Source organism: Trachinotus anak, unplaced genomic scaffold (genome assembly GCF_046630095.1).
Source record: "Trachinotus anak isolate AG129_WGS33_773 ecotype Australia unplaced genomic scaffold, CSIRO_AGI_Tana_v1 ptg000009l, whole genome shotgun sequence".
In the NCBI taxonomy this organism is placed as follows: Eukaryota; Metazoa; Chordata; class Actinopteri; order Carangiformes; family Carangidae; genus Trachinotus; species Trachinotus anak.
Window position 1 is genome coordinate 12,019,642 of NW_027273860.1, and position 21,054 is coordinate 12,040,695.

The 21,054-nt window shown below is 40.7% G+C and overlaps 1 protein-coding gene across 5 annotated transcripts in view; it reads left to right on the top strand.

Moving 5' to 3' along the window:
• The window catches only part of sema5a (sema domain, seven thrombospondin repeats (type 1 and type 1-like), transmembrane domain (TM) and short cytoplasmic domain, (semaphorin) 5A), a 150,039-nt gene that overhangs the window by 99,083 nt on the left and 29,902 nt on the right, over positions 1–21,054 (top strand). For all 5 annotated transcript variants that reach the window (XR_011691885.1, XM_071485358.1, XM_071485357.1 and 2 more), the window contains 6 exons: positions 1,463–1,667; positions 5,181–5,388; positions 7,067–7,184; positions 9,663–9,844; positions 10,867–11,010; positions 15,371–15,518. Coding sequence is in view for 4 of the 5 variants with exons in the window: in XM_071485358.1 (XP_071341459.1) it covers positions 1,463–1,667; positions 5,181–5,388; positions 7,067–7,184; positions 9,663–9,844; positions 10,867–11,010; positions 15,371–15,518 (1,005 nt within the window). In the remaining variant the exon portion in view is untranslated. The remainder of the gene's footprint in view (positions 1–1,462; positions 1,668–5,180; positions 5,389–7,066; positions 7,185–9,662; positions 9,845–10,866; positions 11,011–15,370; positions 15,519–21,054) is intronic.

A 21,054-nucleotide genomic window follows, 5' to 3' on the forward strand; every position in this document is an offset into this window, starting at 1 on the left:
CCTGGAGCAAATTCGTGCAGTCCATCTGAGTTGCTATGTTCAAAACGAAAACGTACCAGTCATTTGGGTTTGTGTAATTGTCAAGCACAGCTTATTTTTGTTTTCTCTCTTCTGTGTCTTAGAGTAGGCCTATTCTTTGTGGATGGGGCCTCAATCCACAATCCTGACCCGAGCATGGGACCTCTTTAACTGAAAAGGACATGCATGGTTAGCTTTACTCCTCCAGCTCTGCCTTAGCTGGATTAGGTTTAAGCTTCACCTTCTCCCACTTGGCTTTCCAACCCAAAAAACAATATGATCACTGTCCTGTGAATATCAGGTATCAACGTATAAACTTTGGAGATGCAGCAACAATATACAACAAAACTTTACACTGTATAATCCTTGCAGTTAGTTTTAGTATGCTAATAGTGCTACAAAAGCGCATGATAATCGAGCCTGCTTCTGATACTGCTAGGTGAAACCTCTTTCAGCTTGGAAAGCAATATTTCAAAATGTCAAAGATAATTTATCTTGTTTCCCAGAAAAATAAATACAGTTAAAATAATGTAATTTAAGCGAAAGGAATGAACACATTTCAAAACGCACAAAAACCTTTGCAACATGCAAAAGCACAAAAATATGAAGTATACCTATGACTCCTTAATATTTCTGTCTTTTAACTCCCATTTGGAAACAGTTCACTTTATTGAACTCGTTTTAATAAATGAACTGAGAGAAATATCTTACATAACAGATGTTTCACATTATGACAAAGTGCAGTGTTACTGGCCCTGCTGCAGTAGCAAAACTCTACTGGGACAGAGAAGGAGAACTTGGAGTCAACAAAAGCTCATAAAACCAAATGACTCTGTGCCAATGAAATCTACCTATTTATATTAGATACTTCCGTTATTAAAACTGCAGTGCAAGTTTTCTGGGGTCTAAAATCTTGGGTGGAAGTCATTCTGATACTTGTTTTATTTAGGGACTCTTTGGCTGGGTGATATTGTTGCATTTAGAGAGAGCATTTTGTGAGAAATACCATGAACAGCAGTAATGAAAGCTCTAAAGATGAAACCCTTTTTGAGATGTTAGCTTATTTTTGAGGTAAAAATGAACAATCAAGACACCTTATTATGGGTGTCTTGATTGACTAATAAACTCACCAGCAATATATATGCATATGAGGAAGAGATAACTACTTGCTCAGTCAAACATTCATTCACTCTCCTTCCATCCGTGGTGTGTTGACTGCAAAGCCTTAAGGTTGTGAGGATAGTAAACCACTGCAATAAGGCAGCAATTGACTTCAGAGACTTGTTCATTTAATCATCCAATTCCTCTCTTTTCCCATCTATGGTTGTACCTCTAGCCACAAAAGCGCAAGCTTATTAATGTAGCTCGCCATCCCAAAGAGCTTGGCTTTTATTAATGTAGTCGGTCAAACCCTTTTCTTTTCTCGACTTCTCTACCTCCACAGTGCGGCACCATTGACTCTGGCTCCTATGTGAACCTGACCGAAAGAAACCTGCAGGACGCCCAGAAGTTTTTACTGATGCATGAGGTGGTTCAACCCGTGGTTCCCGTGCCCTACTTCATGGAGGACAATGTGCGCTTCACACATGTGGCAGTGGATGTGGTGCAGGGGAAAGACATGCTCTTTCACATCATATACTTGGCTACGGGTAGGTTGCTAGCACTGTGTGTGTGTGTGTGTGTGTGTGTGTGTGTGTGTGTGTGAGATTTTTTTCTGTGGATCGCTGCATGTTTTGCTAAACTGGTTTGTTTTCATACATTTGTGTCTACATACTGTACACATTACTGTCTGCTGTCTCCTCAGTGATTTTGTGGCTTCTTAAAGATCCTGAAAACATATTTTATCAATCTTCCCCTTAAGATGAGAAGTTGGTTCCTTCATAAACACGCAGTTTTTAAAGTTGGAACAATTTTGGTTATTTCACGTGAGAGATTGTTTTATTTTTGTCTGCGCTCATAGATTTGGTTGGGGCTTGGTTGGAGAAAGCTGATGTCACAAACTTTGCACCAATCTGTTTTTAGTTTTAATTGTAGCATATACATGAATGAATATTCATTGTTATGGATAAATACTTCTTTAAACCCTTGAAGTGCACTCTTTGCCTAAGAAAACAGGCCTGCAACAAGAATAATGAAACAAGGAGATATGTAGTTCTGAGGAGACATCAAAGCTTAGTCTACTGACACGAGTTTGATCACTCTTTACCTCCATATGTTCTCCATATGCACTGACAGAGCACACTCACATATCATTCCACTCATCACTCCTATGCTTCACAAAGAGATCATAAACAGCATGAAACAGCCAATATTCATGTGTCAAAAGATGACAAAGGGGTAATTAATAATACACACACAGAGCTTACACGTTTTACCAGTTTGAACTGCATGGCACTGACTGCTTATCAGTAGACTGTTTGATCACACTGCTGTGACAATATATGATGTTAGACTTTACAAAGCACCGAAAACAGTTGTGTCTGACAGATTTCAGACACACATCAGTGTCTGTCCTGTATTATGATATAACACACTGTATGGATTAGGAGCGGATGTACCGAACAGAATTTGAACGTAGTGACCCACTTCACTGTGCTAATGTACCATAGGCCTACTGGGAAATGTCAACATGATCTTCCTGTTGTTGCATCAGTGTTATTTTAGGATATATCACATGCAGTACAAGCACACGCTCACACACACACACACACACAAAACCTGTTCCAGTTCACTGCCTCTGTGCTTGGCATCTCCCTCAAAAACTCCCCTCTCATTGTTTGCATGGTGCTGTGATCAATGTAGCGTCAGACCAGAGCTGCCCACACTGCAAGTTCCCCAGACACTAACCAGACGCTAATGAAAACATCTGAAACACTGCCAAGGCCATTGAGTAACATACATACTGTACCTAATCATATGCTATTATTAACGCCTAAATGCACTCTGCTGATTGGGGCCGTTGTGGAGAACCTGATAGCTCTGAATTGGGATCGGAAAGAAGTCAAAGTGCGGGGTCTTTTACATGAACAAGTGGCTTGCAGTAGTTTCATCTAAATTGTTATTCAGCCCTCGTTAGTAATTTCAGCCTTGCAGCACCTTTTCACTCCTTCAGTTAGTGTGAACAGAATTTAGCTAAAAGCAAAAGATTGTTAATATCCTGATTCACCAACTTACAAAATTCTTAAGTAGATTCAGAGTTGAGTATTCATAAATGTACAAGCCTTGGAAAAAAAACTACTTTCACTTATTAATTACATATTATTCACTGAAAAGGTAATTATTTAGTAATTAATCGACAGCATAAGTAATTACTTACATTATATGTTACATTTGTTACTGAACCTGACGCCGTCATGTCATATCTTCCGTATTTTAACATAGAAACAAGAAGCATTGGAAAAGGAAACATTATAAGATATGAAAAGCCTTTATTGATCCCCGACAGAAAAATCAAATGTTGCAGCAACTCAGGCAGAGAAGTCAGATAAATAAATAAAAAGTAAGTAATAAAAAATAACTACAACAATTATAGCTATACAAGGGCAATTCATGTCAAAATTACAAGGCAAGCAAAATTCATATAGTACCTTTAGTGGTGCAATAATAATAGCACTGTATCTTCTCAAAGCAAGTGAAATAGTGTGGTGTGATTAGTAGCAGCAAATCAGAAAAGTATAATCTGCTAGAAACCCTACATCAGGAATATTCAAATACAAGTTTTAAAGGTCCACTTTGATTCAAGAACTTTGTAAACAATAATCAACACAACAATCCACATTTCTTTATTAATGGAAGAATGCACAGCTAGACACTGATCTAAGTGTTCATCGCTGAGTTTACTGTTGTACAAGTTTTTCACCGTATTTGTAGTTGAAAATGCTAATTCCATTTATTTTTTGATTATTCTGCTGATAACTTAATGTGATAATTTTAGCCAGTGAAGTTTTGTGGTTCTTGCCTCTGAGGTCCCGGTACAACATTTTTGAAAAAGTTGATTGATAGCAAATTAAGCGTAGCTTTTACTGCTCATGCTTGAAGAGGGTTTTCACCTTTTATTTGCATCAGCTAGTTTTGAACATGTCTTTTTACTTTTTTAACTCAAGCTTTTAACTCAGATGTTCCTCTGACTCCAATTACTGGCCGCTAAAAATGGATAGAGGGATATAAAAGAAGATCAGATTGTAGTAGATTGAAGTAATGTTATATAAAGTACTATATGTTTAACAAGCATCCAGACTACAAATTAGAGGTATTTACTGTGCATCAACAGCTAGCTTAATGTTAGCTATGGTTAGCACACAGATCACTCTAGTCACTGAACACAGAGATATCAGCGCTCTATAACTCTTGGTACCGCCAAAATATCCGAGTAACAAAGCAGCATTAGTAACTATAGAATATCTGAAATTCAAAGTAAGTACTTTGTAAGTAACGTGTTACTGCTCCACACTGCTTGGGGCTATACTTAACTTTTATATTCCCTACCTTGAAACTATCTATTAGCAATTCACCCTTCTTCTTTTGGCATCGCTATGCACCTAATTACTTTTTCTTCACCCAGGGGATTGCATGTATAATAGATGATGTTTGTTTTAGCTCTCCCAAAAGAAAATCTGCTTCATCTCATGGGGCTTACCTTACATAAAATAAAGGTCAGGACGTATTCACAAAGACATGGATTTCCGCACTCTTCTCTCCCCGAACTACAAAATGATTTCTTCCCTTGGAATATCCCCTTAAAGAAAAGTAGGCCAGGTATCATGTATTCAGGTGCCATACCAATTCCCTGGTGGCATCTAAAGCACTGCATGTTGATGGCATAACCAAAGTTGGCACACCAGCCCCCACCAGTCTTTTTGACAGTCTTATTTCAGAACCCCTCTGTTAGGGAGTGATTGTTCTGTGGTTCACATTGAGTTCACGTCAGCTTGTGTTCAGTTTTGTTATCCAGGAGATATTATATATATAATATATATATATTATATATATATATATATATATATATATATATATATGTATATTTCCTCCTCATTAAACTCTCTTCTATTCTTGCCCTACCTCTCCTTTACCTTTTCCTCTGCTGCTTTACCTTTTCTCGCGTAGATAAACAGCCTCCTTCCTCTTTGTGACCAAATCCTCTCTTCCCCCTCTTTTACTTTCAGACTACGGTACTATCAGGAAAGTGCTTTCCCCTCTCAATCAGTCCACGGGGAGCTGCCTATTGGAGGAGATCGAGCTGTTCCCGCCCAGGAAGAGGCAGCCGATCCGAAGCCTGCTGATCCTGCACAGCCGCAGCGAGCTTTATGTGGGTGTAAGAGACCAGGTCATCAAGATCCCGCTCAAGAGATGCAGCTACCACAAGAGCAGAGAGTGAGTACATGTACACACAAACACAATTAATCTCAATGGAAACTGTCAAAAGCAAATGTGCACACAACAAAGTTTTAAAGCCCCCTCTTTCATAAGATGCTCTTTATCTGTGAGGGCCAGGCCTGTGTTGTTTGTCTGGGGCCTTTGCAGAGATTTAAAACCCTGTAAATCAGCTTTTGTCTGAGCCACTGGAGGTGCCCACGGCTGCCCTCTCTCTGTCCGCCTGACAGTCTTCCTCTAGTTGTCATTGACCCATGCAAAAAAAACGTGCATTTCTGCGTCACGCACAGTTCTGCTGCAGCTGTGTGTGTGTTTATCAGATATATTGAGTTTCTCTCTGTGTGGAAGACGCGCCGTCAAGACATATAAATATTGCTAAAGAAAACCAGAGACAGAGGCCAAGGTGTGAAGCCTCACCACAAGATTGAGATCCCATCCAGCATTTCATGTAGGAAAGGAATCACACCTATATTCCTTATCTTGTGTTACAATGAGCTGCTATTGGAATGCACAGAGTCAAGGCTTCATGTTACAGCTGTGGGTCTGTGATACATACTGTAGCCATTGTGGTACTTCATCACCTCTTCCACGCATCTTGTGCAGAAAAAACAACAACAACAACAGATAAAAGAAATAAAACCATGCACAGGAACTGGCAGCTAAAGAGAGAGTTACTGGGCGCACCACTGACATTTCTTTGAGGTTTACCTGTTTGAAATATTAGAAGGCTGTCTGTCTTTGTTTGGCTGTGTGGCTCACTGATGGGTGGCGTACAATCTGCAAGGCCCTTTAGGCCCTTTGAGAGACAGGCATTAGCTTGTTTCTTCTCTGTTTCATTTTGTACTACCGGCGTCACCCCTGATATCCTTTTTCATGCAGATGAAGACCATAACTCTCTGCTTTCGCTTAGCCACCCAGACACTACGTCAGCCACCTCATGTGTGCAGGCACGCACAAGTGTTTGCCTTTCTACATTTTCATCTGGATGGATGCTTGTGATCTTGTGCACTCGTGTTTGTGTCTGCTCGCAGTTCATTGTTATGAAACCCACGGACAATTTGGGCTACATTTCACCAGGGGCATGTCAGACTGCGTTGATGCCTGTGGCTCAGAGATATGTCATTGTGCTGTCACCGCAGACTCATATTTGCATGAAAAGAGTAACATCAGGCTTTTTATTGCACTCAATAAACCACCTGAAGCAGATACGACAAAGACAGATCTGGCTATCCTTGCTTTGGTATACTCATAGTGAATATTTGCAGGGCTGATAAGCTGTTTGACTCAGAAATGAATGTGTGTGTCTGTGTGCAAACACAAAACTGTAATTCTGGTGCTTGGCTGAAGATCACCTGAAAAATCAGTCAGCACATTGTATTAAGACATAATTTTACTATGCTGATGCAATGTAAGCATCGTGGAACATCCCAGTGTTCCACATTCATAAGTAAATAAAATTAATATTAATATTTTTCATTTCTTCCTCTCACTTTAGTTGCCCCCCTCCTCCCTCTCTTCTTTCTACTCTATCCTCTTCCAAAATTCACCCTGCATCTCCTCCTTCCTCTTCAATCTGATGTTTGATTTCATCTCCTGCCACAATGCTGAGCTACGTGTATTCACACATGACAGGTTTATAAAAGCCCATTAAAAGTAAATGCCTGTTCTCTCTTTCCAGAGCCTGTGTGGGGGCCAGGGACCCATACTGTGGCTGGGATCTGTTGCTGAAGAAATGCACCACCCTGGAGGATAGTGTCCGAATGAGCCAATGGGAGCAGAGCATCACCAAGTGCCCTGTGAGTATCACTGAGCTGCACCCTGATCTGTACACACCTCATTGTACTTTCTTCTTACTGTTCTTGCCTGTTTTTCTGGTTTTGTCTCTGCTTTCAAACTTTAAAGTCAGGAGAAAACACAATGCTCACTCCACTCGCCATATGAATTTAATACTCACATTCATCTGTTCTCCTCTCCTCTGAGAGCCTGCTCTGTATTCTCTCTGTACACTCACATCTTACAAGCAACAGCTCCTAAAACCAGCCTCGGAAACATATCCTCGCCAGAGAAAAGCATCTTGGGACTGAACAACTTGACTTTAAGGGAGCGACATGTACCCGGGGAATGATCAAGAGCACTGCCTCAATCATTCACCTCTGACTGCTTGTTCATTAGCAAAACAGCTCTTCCATTTATTTTAATGTGCACCAAATTTGTGAGCAATATTTGGGGGTGGTAAGCCTATCAATTACAGCATGGCTCAGCCTTTTTCAGACGTTTTTTTTTCTTTTTTTTTCACACATCATTTTCAAGCCAGTCACAGCGGAGAGTGCTGTGTGCCTCCCTACCCTTTTATGTGGCTTTGTGTTCAGAGGAATATTTAGCACTGAGCACCCGGTGGCGTCTGTCAGCAGTGCAGAAATGTGGCCAACACAGTATCCACATAAACATTCAGACATACACATGGACACAGTCACTCATGGATGCTTATGTGAATTAACAGGCATATAGCACAGGCATTATAATTTCACTAATTCACTATTGGCTGCAAGGAAAATATAAATATGAGGCTGAATCTTAAAAATCCCACCTACCAGCTCCTCTAAAGCTCAGTAATTAACACGTTGTATGTTTAGCAGCTGCCAGGGAGTCACTGCTCCTATAGTTCAGCACATTCTCGTAAAAGTACAACTTGTCTTGTCTCCTGGCTATAGCTTCATATTAAACAGACAGATATGAGAGTGCTGTCAATCTTCTCATCCAACTCTTGACAAAAAAACAAATAAGTTCATCTTCACAAGTGTCAAACAAGATAGCATCCATGTTTCCAGCAGCAGTGTAGCCGCTAATCCTTTAGTTCTGATGTATTTTCAGGTGGCCATATACCACTGCCCACACCACTGATGGAATATGTATTTATTCACTTAACCTTGGTCTAACCAGGTCCATCCATTTAGAGTGAGCATGAATTAACTTTGGCAGTAACAACTTTGTATGCTGACAGGGAGTGATGGCCGTACAATAAGAGATCTGTAGCCTGACCAGAATGGGAAAATTGTCTGGTTGTAGCAATTTGATGCCAAGACATGAAAACTGAAAGAGAAGAAGTTGTCTTTTATCACAGTTACAATTTCACTCCCTAGGCGTCCATTAACAATTTGCAAAAAGCTCAACATGGTTGAATGTCTGCTCTAAACATTAGTGTAAGGGAGTCAATTTGCGCTAAAAGTAATTTTAATCAACCCCCACTCTAACAAGAAAATATTTAGAATAGCTTCTATATTTTTGGTCTTTGAAAAAGAAATTATATGAGTGGTTTTCATCATCCTTCAGAAGTGATCTATCATCCAGTTTCTCATGTCCTTTCCTTTCTGTCTCACCAGTAAAAAGCTTTAACTATTTATTTTGTTTTCATATTTATTTTTTAGGAAGAAATACACGGGGAAAAAAATTGGATAATGTTATATACATGAACCACATAATTTATAGTCTAAGCTGTAATTTATGGGTGAAAGAAATACGACATGAGCTGTCTCTTTCAAGTTGTTTGCTTTCTAGGCAGCACGTTGATGCAAATGTGGTCTGCCGAAGCCAAGCGTCCTCCATTTAGGCACACGGCAGAGTTCAATTACCAGTAAGAGCAGAGGGTAGATGTTATTTCTGCTTCTGCCAAAGCAGTCGATGATCACGCTCTCTCTTCTCCTCGTGTGAAAGTGTTTTTTGCATTTTTAAGTCACCCTGAAATATAGCGGTGACAAGGCTCATATCATGTGCAGCTCTGAATCTCACAACAGTGCTTTTGTATTTAGCTCATATGCCCAGGACATCACTCATAATTCATAGCTCTTCTAATATCAGAGCCTTCCTGTTTTATTCTGTTTTGCTTTGAATATCTATCTACGCAGCCACTTTTATTTCCTCATATTTTTGTCATTTGAATGTGTCCATTCACAGTTTTCATTTGCCTCTCTGAATCTCTCTTTTGCTGCCCTGGAGTCTCATCATATCCCTAGACAATTTTCATATGTTTTCCTCGTGTTTACAGTTTATTTTTGTCCCTCTAACTGCACAATTTTGGATGTGCAATAGATGATGTAATGCAGTTATTTTTGCACCTATTTGAAGAAAATTGATTTCTGTTTCCATCCACCGTAGCCATGGGATGCGTTTCCCAGAGCAACGCATTCCTGAGAGCATCAGTCAAATGCAACGACCGGTTTCAGAGAAAAGCTGTTACTCTCAGATGTTTTATTTCTGGCCCCTTTTGTTCCTAACAGGTCCGTAATGTGACAGTCGACGGAGGCTTTGGTGCCTGGTCAGGCTGGTCCATGTGTAGTCATAATGATGGGGGCAGTGCCGGGTCCTGTCTGTGTCGGACACGAGCCTGTGATAACCCTGCGCCTCAATGTGGCGGTCAGCAGTGCTATGGGATTAGTGTCGAGGTTGCTAACTGCTCAAGGTAAACTTCCTATGAAGATATGAAGTTTTGTTCATTAATTCCTCCCATCCTCACACCTAGTCATTAGAAATCCACACAGTAAATTTTAAAAAGTTATTTGGGGCACACAAGTGTTGATTGGGTGTTTTTTCACTCTCTCAGCTGACATGTTGCGGATTTTTACACTCAGAGTTAAAATTAACTGAGATGTTGCTGTTGTGCTTCAATCTTCTGCTTGGTGAACAGGCCAAGTGGACGTATTCTTTCATAAAAGATAAGCTTTGTGAGTGAAGCAGTTCATCATTATTTTTAACAATCAATGAATCTTTTAGTGTAATACATGTCTGAAAGTAATGATGAATGCTTAACACAAGTTACCACAGCCCAATCTAAAGACCTAAAAGTAGCAAATCCTCACATATGAGAGGCTGTAACACAGAAATATTTTGTACATTGTCTTTATATACCTCTTTTAATGAACTGTCTATCAAATCTTTGATTCATTTTCAATTTATTAACTAATCAGTCGATTCCTTGTTTTAACTCTAGGTTCATAAAAATCGCCTGTTAAACTCCATCAGAACAAGTCACATGACATTACTACAGTCTGATAATGAGGGTAGATCAGAAACAATGCTAACTTATATAGACTTAAACCTCCATTACTTTAGCATTAGGACAGTATTTATTCTTTATGAATAAAGTTTAGTCTAGTTTAGTCTAGTTTGACCATTTATAATATGATTTCAACTACAGATCCAATGCTCAGTATTTCTTTTTCTTTAAACTGTGTTCATTAGTGTGTTTCTTACCACTGATCATTTGGCACCCAAGACACCAAGGTGTGTCATAGTGCAGCCCATGCCTTTATTCCTGAACAATAAAGATGCATTAATCTGGCAGAGGAAAGACTTCATATGCCTTAAATTGATATTTTCTAGCTATAATCTTGTTGTTATGATGTTGTGATCTTGCGTCCACCATCACCTCTCCATCAAAGGCTAAAGTAACTTACACTGATGTTGCACTCTGCGTCTCTATAGAAACGGAGCGTGGACTCCTTGGACTGCCTGGTCTCCCTGCAGCACAAGCTGCGGCATCGGCTTCCAGGTCCGTCAGCGCTCTTGCAGCAACCCGACCCCTCGCCATGGAGGACGAGTGTGTGTGGGCCAGAACCGTGAAGAGAGGTATACATGCACACACCCACACATCTTCCACATTTACACATGTATGCGCATGTACTAATTAAAGCAAATACATCCTGTACATGCATGTTTCTAATTCTGTGCATGTGAGGGACAAGAAAAAAACAAATTTTCTCCACAATTTGCAACCTGCAGTCCGGACCCCCCTCATCTCCCCTCACTTTTGTCCAACTTTGTGACAGCCAATTAAGGAATGAGTGGGATAGGCCTGTGCTTGGGTAATTATCTGGCTTTCACACATAGACTGAGTCTGAGTTTTGAAGCTTTGGAGGCTTTGGCATAGAATAATCGGCTTTTTAAAGATGTTTGTGTGGTTTCTAAGCAACCTTCAAGGTCTGAAAAACAAAAATCAGTTTCTCAAGGAGAAAGTATGTGAAGAAGAACAAAGAGACATTCGAAGCAGCCCAGGTTGAAAAGGTCAAGAGATTAAAGTTAAAGTTTTATTCGTCTCTCAATTTATTCTGCTTATCTGAAAGTTTAGTTCAGTGTGTGCCAAAGCAGAAAAGGACTGAGGAAAGCTTTGACGGCATTCATTGTGTTTGAAAATTCAACAAGGGTGGTTATATTATATTACTCCAGTTCCATCTTAATAAAGACTGGCATTTTCTAATGATCTGAGACGTTCCGTCTTCGTCCCCATCGTGTCTGTTACCCATGCTGATGTTTTTCCTCCATCTCCTGCCATTAACCAGCGGTGGAAGCAGAAAAAGTGCAAATAAATACAGTTCAGAGTGCACAGGAAAAGAAAGAAGAGAAATAAATTGTTACCAATCGTTACCACAGCAACAGAAACGGCATTGCAATGGACGAGTAATTGGATACGGCCTTCAAGGATGAACCTTATATTACATCCTTTTTTTCCCCCTCCTCTCTCTGCACTTTTTCATTTCCTCTCTGCCTCCTCTAACCTCCCACCTTCTCTTTTTCCTACTCACTGATGCTCCTGGTGGAGCCGTCCTTTTTTTAAGGACGGCTCCACCAGGAGCTCTGAGGAAAATATATGGAGTGACCAGCAAAGACCAGTTACTCATGAACCACACTGAAAAACCGCTGGCTGGTACTAAAGACCATAGGAGGCCAGGAGCAGGTTTTGCCACCCCCTCTTTTTCTCTCTCCGAGCTTTAATCTCCTTTGTTTCATCTCCCATTCCTGCTCTCAGTACTTGCTCTGTTCAGCTATTTAAAACACCTTAGGCCAGTTAGGAGCCAGCTGTGAGGGCTGGAAGAGGATCTTTGTGAGGGCGAAGTGAGAGGAGTGTGTGTGTGTGTGTGTGTGTGTGTGTGGGAGAGGGAGAGGGAGAGTCAGGCAAATGAAGAGTAAGACAGAGAGACAGAAGGAAAAAATGTGTTAACAGATGAATTATGCTGTGTCAGTTTGACTCTCTCTGAGGGAGGAAAAGATAAGATGGAGATGCTAGAAATTTTGTGTGTGTGTGTGTGTGTGTGTGTGTTCAGTATGAGCGTATCCAGGTGTGTCAGGAATGTACATCACCAATTTAAAATACGGGGAAATTTTTTTTCTGGATGTTCAGCCCGTGTAACGGCCTCCAAAAAAGTCCACCACATCTGTTGTTTATAGTTGCCCATGTGTGAAATAGGTAAAGTGTTCTGTGCAAGCTTTTATCTGCACAGCATGAAAAGGACTGGATCTTTATCAGCTTTAGCGCACTGAATAATTCTTTTAATGCTGTGAAAGGTTTTTATTTTACAGGGCACAGGCCTCCTCTTTGCGGTGTTAGGCATCTGCAATAAGTCTCACTACACACTTTATGCTTCCTATGTTTCCTCAAGTGCCCTGTTCGGATTAATGCACAGGCCTTATGTTAAAACATGTATGTGGTGTGTGCTCATATGTACACGGACACACATGTTTACAAAAGATTAAAAGTTTCTAAGACCGAATTAAACCTCCTCTCTCACCTCTTGTCTGCTTCCTTTGTAGCCAACAGGCTTCCCATAAGTTTAGCCTTGATTGTTTGCAGCAGGCAGGGCTTTTAAAGATAAAGCAAATGTTCTGAAACCAACCGTGCACAGCAGTGCTATGGGCTTAGATCTGGCTGGTTAATGCCTGCATTTATGAACCTTCTGTTGGTATGTCCCTCAGCAAGCCGACATGGTCCACACTGCTTACTCAGCCTATAGTGAGTAATTAGCAGCGGTTTAGTCCGATCAGCTCTGTGTGTAACAGTGAGAAGAAAAAAGTATAAGATAAGATGGAGCGAAGCCACCGACTTGTCTGAAATGATTACAGTGTGTACGATGAAGATATTGAAGCTCTAAATCTGCCTCATATTGATCACAGCAGTTCTTTATTGTGCTGTGGTGCAGCATGGGTATTTTGTGTCTTTATACAGCCCAGCGTGCATGAATGTCTGAGTGTGTGTTTGCACATCTTTTCCCTTCTCTAAGGCATTGGCTTGATTGTAATCCACACTCTTCCTCACTTCTCCACACTTCTCCTCATCCCACTACAAGCATGCAGATTAGTAAAAGTGGAAAAGAGCACACTACTCTAAGGATTTTTGCAACCAGGGTATACAGAATAGCTTTTGATTTGCCATGAACAATAGCAGAGTATTTGGGAATGGTACAATGGCAATATCCAGCCTGAGCCTCTGGAGGAAGGGTTTAAAGTTAAAGCTATTTTAGCACAAGAAGAGTCAGTTTTCCTCAAAAGGCAGTCATGTGCCAAAACACAACAGAATAGCAATAAAAGCAATTTTATTGGATGCGTAAAAGTTATAAAATAAATTATATGGCTCTAATAAGGCTGGCAATCGTCTGTCGTTATTGTATAATGAGGACTGAGTAATTCAGTATTTTAGGCATTGCAGTAATCCTGTCTTGTAAAACGATGTAATTACAGATGATGCATGTATCTTTGTGGCTTTTTTAATAGGCTGTGTCAATGAATTATGCAAAATGCATATGCACGTTCATTACGATTTGAGATGAAATTTTCTTAGATATACTTTTATCCAACACTGGCCATTACACCATGCACACACTTACATACCAAAGACCTGTCTCTCTCTCTCTCTCTCTCTCTCTCTCTCTCTCTCTCTCTCTCTCTCTCTCTCTCTCTCTCTCTCTCTCTCTCGATCAAATGTTTAGGCTCACAGTGCACCATGTTCTCTGCACTTCATATCCACATCAAAGACATGTGTTGGGTTTGTAAAAGTTTGTTTTAAGTGAAGTTTACATGGCTTTGCAGACATCCCTGTCTTGTGGTATAGACTCTTTGTAGCTATTTCAGTTCAGTGGCAAGGTTTCAAAAGTGTGGTGACGTCCTCGGAGCCCTTCACGTATAATTTTAGTGTTCTGTCATTTTAAGTAGCTATTCCATTTTCCACAGACAATTCAAAAGACACTGTCATACATGATTCAAATGCAGTATAAGTGAAGTTCTCTTGTCAAAGCTTCTCATATTGCTTCTCTTATTTACACCAGGTAACCACAGTACACAATCTAGTAATTACGTCAAGCTGCATTAATCACTTTTTTCATTGACAATATATCAAAGGACTATGTGTAATGTAAAAGGTGTCACTTGGTAGTGAGAAACCCACAGATAATTACCACCTAACTCTACAGCTCCCCTCAGCTTCACAGCATATTTTTTGCAACTTTCAGATCATTATTATGGTCTTTGGACCTTCAACTTTACTTTCCTTTCACCTGTTTATAGCCAAAAAGTTCTGAAACGCACTGCACACTAGCTACTTAGCACCAAATGGCAGAGGGACAAAGTTAGCAGCTAGCTAAAAGCTAAAAGAAGAGAGAATGTTGGCTTAAAACACAACTTTAAATTGGATGCTATGCTTCTGGGTCTGCTGGATGTTTAAATACACAACTGTTTACTAACATTTCCTCCCATAGCAGCTTTAGAGGGTCTTAATATGTTATTATTGTGTTTACAGCTTGCACTGTTCCAGACGTTGCCCAAAAAAATCAGTTAATGCTAATTTAAAGAAAGGTGCAACACTTTGGGAAATACCTTTATTTCCTTTCTGTCAACACTTCGATGAGAAGATTAATACCTCTGTACAGCAAATAGGAAACTAAGGTGACAAGCCGGCTTTCATACTTCCCACAGTTCTATTTCCTTTAATTCACCATTTACTTAGGTAAAAAATGGAAATGGAAAAACCTTTCATGACTTCTTAAATTGTTTTTACTATTTTCACTTTTTTGCAAGATTTTGGGCAGTTTGACATTTTCTTTTGTTTTCTTCTCTGCTGGTTGTGTGTTTTGTCGATCTCAGGTCTCCTGATCACAATAAGATTGTGTTATTAAATAAAGTTACATACTTATCCCCTGTGGTCACTGCTCTTCCTTCCCAGGTACTGTAATGAACACCTGCCCTGCCCGCCTCATGTCTACTGGTCAGCCTGGTCGGCATGGGAGCGCTGCACTGTGCCCTGTGGCGGAGGCATCCAGTCACGACACAGGACCTGTGAGAACGGCAACGACTGTCCCGGGTGTGGTCAGGTACGTCACACAAAACAAGAGCTCTCGCACGCACCATCCTTCTATCCGTCTTTCCCTCAGTCTGTTCATTGTTTAGGAACTCAGGCTAAGCCATTTGATGCGATGAAGAGTCAGTGGTGATGAAATTGGAACATCTAACATGACTAAATCCCCTGGCTATATTTATACAGTGGCAGCATTCATCAGATTTATTACCAAGACCTATTTAATACCACACACACACATACAGTAATCACTCCACATATGAATAGGCTTATTTCTTGCCACAAAGCTTTCTTCAAAGCACGGATGATGCAAGGGAGTGTTGAAATACGAGTGCTGTCCTTGTTGACAGAATGATCTGATGCTCATGTTATTTCTGGTGCTATTTTCACACACACACACACACACACACACACACACACACACACACACTCTCACACACACACACACACACACACTCACATGCATGCACGCAGACTCACATTCCCTCATCCACAGTCCTGGTAAAAATAAGTGAGAATGAACATGATAGCTGTAGCCTCTTGGAAATGGATTAAAGAATATGGGTCAGGGTCTTGCGGATGCACGGGGTCCTTGAAGTGTTTTTGTGTTTTATGTGTTTGGTGTTTTTTTGTTTGTTTGTTTTGGGGTTTTTTTGTATGTTTCTGAGTTCTTTGCCATTTTGGATGGCTTAAAGACAAAACTAAGATGATCATTAAAAATCACCTTTTAAAAACGCTGGTTATAATTTAGGTTTTAGAATCAAGATTATAATCAGAATTTCACACAAATAACTTGTCTTTGATACTGTCTGTGCATTTATGTAAACATGCATTTTCGCAGTACCTGTATGTCTGTGTGTTTTGTATTAAAAAGATCGGACAAATTCTGGAAAAGCATTCAACAATCCGAATCACATTTAGCTGAAAAAGCACATCCTACAGGTTTTGTAATGGCCCCAATGAAAAGCTAAATAATACACTGCCAGCAGTACGAAACATCCCACACAAGGCCTTGCAACCTCCAGAGCATATATAGTATCTGATAATTGCCCATGACACATTAGTAGCTGCAGAATACCCAAATGCAAAGACTGACCTCACATTAAGTAGCAATTTAACAGTCACACCATATCATCTACTGCTGCGTGTACCTACCTACTTTCTCTCCCTCTCACACACACACACACACACACACACACATTCCCATCAGATGGCAGCTGTCTCATTTCTGTCATTGTGCAGCAACCATTATCCTCGCTGAAGGAACCTGGGAATGCAGTGACATTCCTAGAGGAACTTGGTTCACAAAAGGAGAGTGATGGTGAGCACGAGGGAATCTCGGTGCCTCGTCACTGCGGTTTCCCAAAGAGAAAGCCTGTCTGTGACTGTCAGTGGTTGTGGGTTTTATTTTTATTTTTTTTGAGTTATCCTTGGTTTGGAGACAATCTAGGGCTGAGTGAGCAGGAGATGTTAGAGATGGTTTTTACTGGTGTCAAGGGAAGGGACAGTCTGGTAGTGATTACAGACAAGGAGGTGACATACCACAGAGAAGACTTGGGTCAGCGGAAAGGTCAAAAGAGCACCTTTTGTAAACCGTACTCTCTCTGTCCGTTTCATCTGCTCCCTCTCCTTCTTCTTCTTGACACTCTTCTTTTCACGGTTGCTCTTGGACTTTAACTTTTTGTCCCTTTTTGCTTTGTTTTGTTTTCTCATCAGCTCCTTGTCTTCCAGAATTGTGACATGGACTTAATTGGGGCCATCTCAGCTAGCGGAGTCGTAATTACATGCAGACTTCACAGACACCTTCTCTTTCCCAGGGAAGACTTTATTTGGACAGCTTGGCTAACTTGTATTATAGCTGCATATTTGCTCAGATTAAAGAAGCAATTGCTGCTTTTCATTTACAGCTCTGATAAGGTGCTTAATTGCACAGCTATTAATGTATAACTATTGCCTCAGTGCGCTTACAAGCCCTAAAGAGGTGCAGCTTAAGTGTTTGAGACGGGGAACTTTAAAATTTCAAATGACATCCACATTGCCAATGAAAATATGAATTTGTTTTTCACACTTAAAGATAAAGGATGATGGGAATATGTTCATTTAATTTCATCTAGGACCCCCTCCCCCCAAAAAAGTGGAAAGAGTGATTGAGTTCGTTTTTCATGTGCCATCTGTCTGTGTTCTCTTCCCCCGGACAGATCCATGTTTAATTAAACAGAAGGAGATCACACACACACACACACACACACACACACATAATCACACACACACGAATTGCAGCTTCTGTCATCACAGCTATGTTTGTAGCTCACACGCCCTACTGAGACTGTGTGAGACATTGGTGTGCGTATGTACGTGTGTGCATTCATGTTTACCTGTCAGGACTGATATTGCTGCAGCCTCCTGTGGTCAGCTCCAGGCATTTGCCAGACATTAATCGACAGTGATGAGCTAACATCTGCTGGATGTTTTACAGAGACGTCAGGCAGAGAATTTACAAGAAATACTAACTTTTGCAACTTCTTAAGTGTAGATGATCCACTGAAGTTGGTGATACCAGCCTTGATGTGGAAGGTCAATATTCCCAACATTCCCACAAAATCTATTCTGTTTTTACTTTTTTTTGTCATTCTCTTTTGATCCCTGAAACAAAATTTTCAACACTTATACCCCCTCCACAGGGAGCTCACTGCAGAGTCAGGGACAGAAAAGCTCAATAGCTAGCAGACATTCAGGTCAAGGACACTTAAATTTAAACACAAGTGTCTCTACTCCCATGCAACTCTGTTACCCTGAAAACAAAATGTTGCCCCATGCATGATTAGAGGAACTGACTCTCAAGGTGCTTTATTTCCATCAAACCTGCTATAATGTTGCCCTGTGTGTCATTGCCTTAAGTCCTGAGGTGCTCGGTGCCTCATTCTGCTGATCTAAAAGGCCACAGGACGGCAACTTCATCACTCTGAGCCCTGCTTCATGCAGCACCGCTCCATCTCTCTCGTTTCACTGTATCTGCATTACAGGTCCGAATCCCCCAGAGAAACCAGCAAAATCTGGGCTGGAAATGAACAAGCAAGGCTCTGGTGGCCCAGCAGCGATGTACAGTTCTGTACCATGAGCACAATACTTACAGTGCTCTTCCCTTGTGTGATGACACAGCCAAACAGCCATGGATAAATTGGAAGAATTTGTTCTCCCAAACACTGAAAAAAGGCATTTTAATGTTGCTAAAAGAAAATAATCCACTATATCGTCCTTTTTGATGCAGTTCACACATCATGTTGAAGGCTGACTAAGGAGTTTATGATAAGTTGATTAGGAGGATCATTATTGTGACAGAAGACAGACATTTCCTTTTTGCTATTTGTGATACAGACATAATTATCAGATATTAGAGACAGACAGCTTGATGTCCCTTATCTATAATCTTTGTTTAATCAGGTTATCTCATTGAGATCAAGATCTCTTGCAAGGGAGACATGAATACAGCAGTTTGAAAGAAAACAACAAAAATTGCCAGATAAAACAAAATGACAAATACATAAAAAGAAAATATATATCGTCATCATTTATTTATTTAAGCCTTGAAAACTGAACATGACCTCTCGGCCAGGGGTTGAAGTGTTGCTGCCTTTTGAATGATTTCTTTTAGTTCATTGACTAACAGAACACAAAGACGTCTGTGCCCCTCTTTTTTGAGGTGAGTGAATTCTAGATATAATTATTTATTTGTTAGCAATAATTATCTGTTTCCGCACTCATCATACCGAGCCTATTAGCTTAACTCATTGACTAGCTAATTAGCCAGCAAATGAATTAGCCTTGGGTTAGTCTTTGAGCAAGATGTCCAGAAGCCCAGCTCTATTAATGGTGCTAAAGAGAGTGTATGCTTGCCACAGTTATTGAACCAGCATGCAGCAAAGTCTCGGCTCCACACCTCTTTGCCCAATTTTTTGGATTAGTCGGGAGTTAGGCAGAGTCAGGCACTGCCAAGATGGTGATGGCAGAGCAGCCCACTCTCAGCTTCAAAACTTTAGGTTAAGAAATTAACCCCAGTTCTCTGAAACATAAGCAAGGTACCTCACTATAGGACACGCTCCCCACGCTGTGCCCCAGAAGCTTTTTTACATTACGTCAGTCTTGACTGCCAGACAGATGTGATGTCACTTCTCACTTCTTCCTCCAGCTATAAGAGCCTGACTAGCACTATCTCTTCAGTCTAATAAGCACACACTCACTCCAGGCAAGGAGGGTAGTCTGATGAGTTACCTCACTCATGTTTCAGAGAACTGGGGTTAATTTCTTGACCTAAAGTTCTCCTTCAACATTCATTTCAGTATCTCACAATGGGATGTGGTGACTCCCAAACTGCTAGACAAGCTTACCTCGAAGACTGATATTAACATAGCACATAGCCAGTTAGATATTTAGATAGGCATATCTCATATCTCTATGAGACAGTGTATGTACAGTAACATCCAATTTGTAGAACCGGGTGAAAGTGTGGGATGTTGCCCAGCTCGCAGCTGCCCATCTTTCCTCAACAGAAGAAGCAGTAAGCTAGTTAGCCTAGAACATTGCCAAACATCTGCCGGGGTGCAGTGAGGGGAGGTGTTGCAGATTTCCTGGGGAGAAACTGTTTTAATGCTTCACCCTCCCTCCTCTTCTCCTTGCAATGCTTCTGCATGCATCTGCTGGGCCGACTAAGTCTTTTTGGTCGACAGGGAAGTCGAGGAGGGTCTTCTCTTTCTGAGACTGAAGTTTAGCCACCTAACTCTCTCTTTAGTAACCATCAGGGCCATGGCTCTTCCGGAGTGGACAGTGCACTTGTGCAGACACAGGCAGCGGTCTGTCCCACAGGTTTAGGGTCGGTGCCCACTGAAGTCATGGTGGACTTCTGTGTGGGTTGGAGTGGAGATGCCAGCAGAAGTTCGTTATTGAGTCAACTTTGTTAAACATGAGAAGCAGTAATCAGCTGGTACAGTGGCTGACTGCAGCAGCTACTAAACTCATATAGCTATGCAGGGCCACGTGGCATTTGGCAACCAAATGGTTGGCTCGCTCTGTGAACTCCTTTGCTTGCCCATTAGGTACGTCTGCTATTTGATGCTTCTGAGAGGGAGAAGAGGTTTTATACTGAAGAGATTGCTTTAGATTAGGCTTTTAAACCAGTCTGTCTGCCAGTCAAGACTGGCATAGTGTAAAATAGCTTCTGGGGGACAGTGCGGGATGAAACCTTTGGGTGACATCACAGAGGCTAAGTCCATCTTTATATACAGTCTGCAGTGTGTTACATGTAAATTAAGATGTCACATACATATCTTTCTAAAGTCTTGCATATCAGATAATGTATAAAAGATAATGAAAGTTGGTTAAACATATAATATGTAATTTCTCCACATTAAATGATCTAAAAATGAATAGGCCTTTGTTATATAGTTTGTAGAGTTGTGTTCTTACATTATCCCAAATGTTTCCAGCATTTTTCATAGAGAAATACGTAACAGATCCAGTTTTAAACCACATTTTTAATTCACACTTTTTTAGATCTT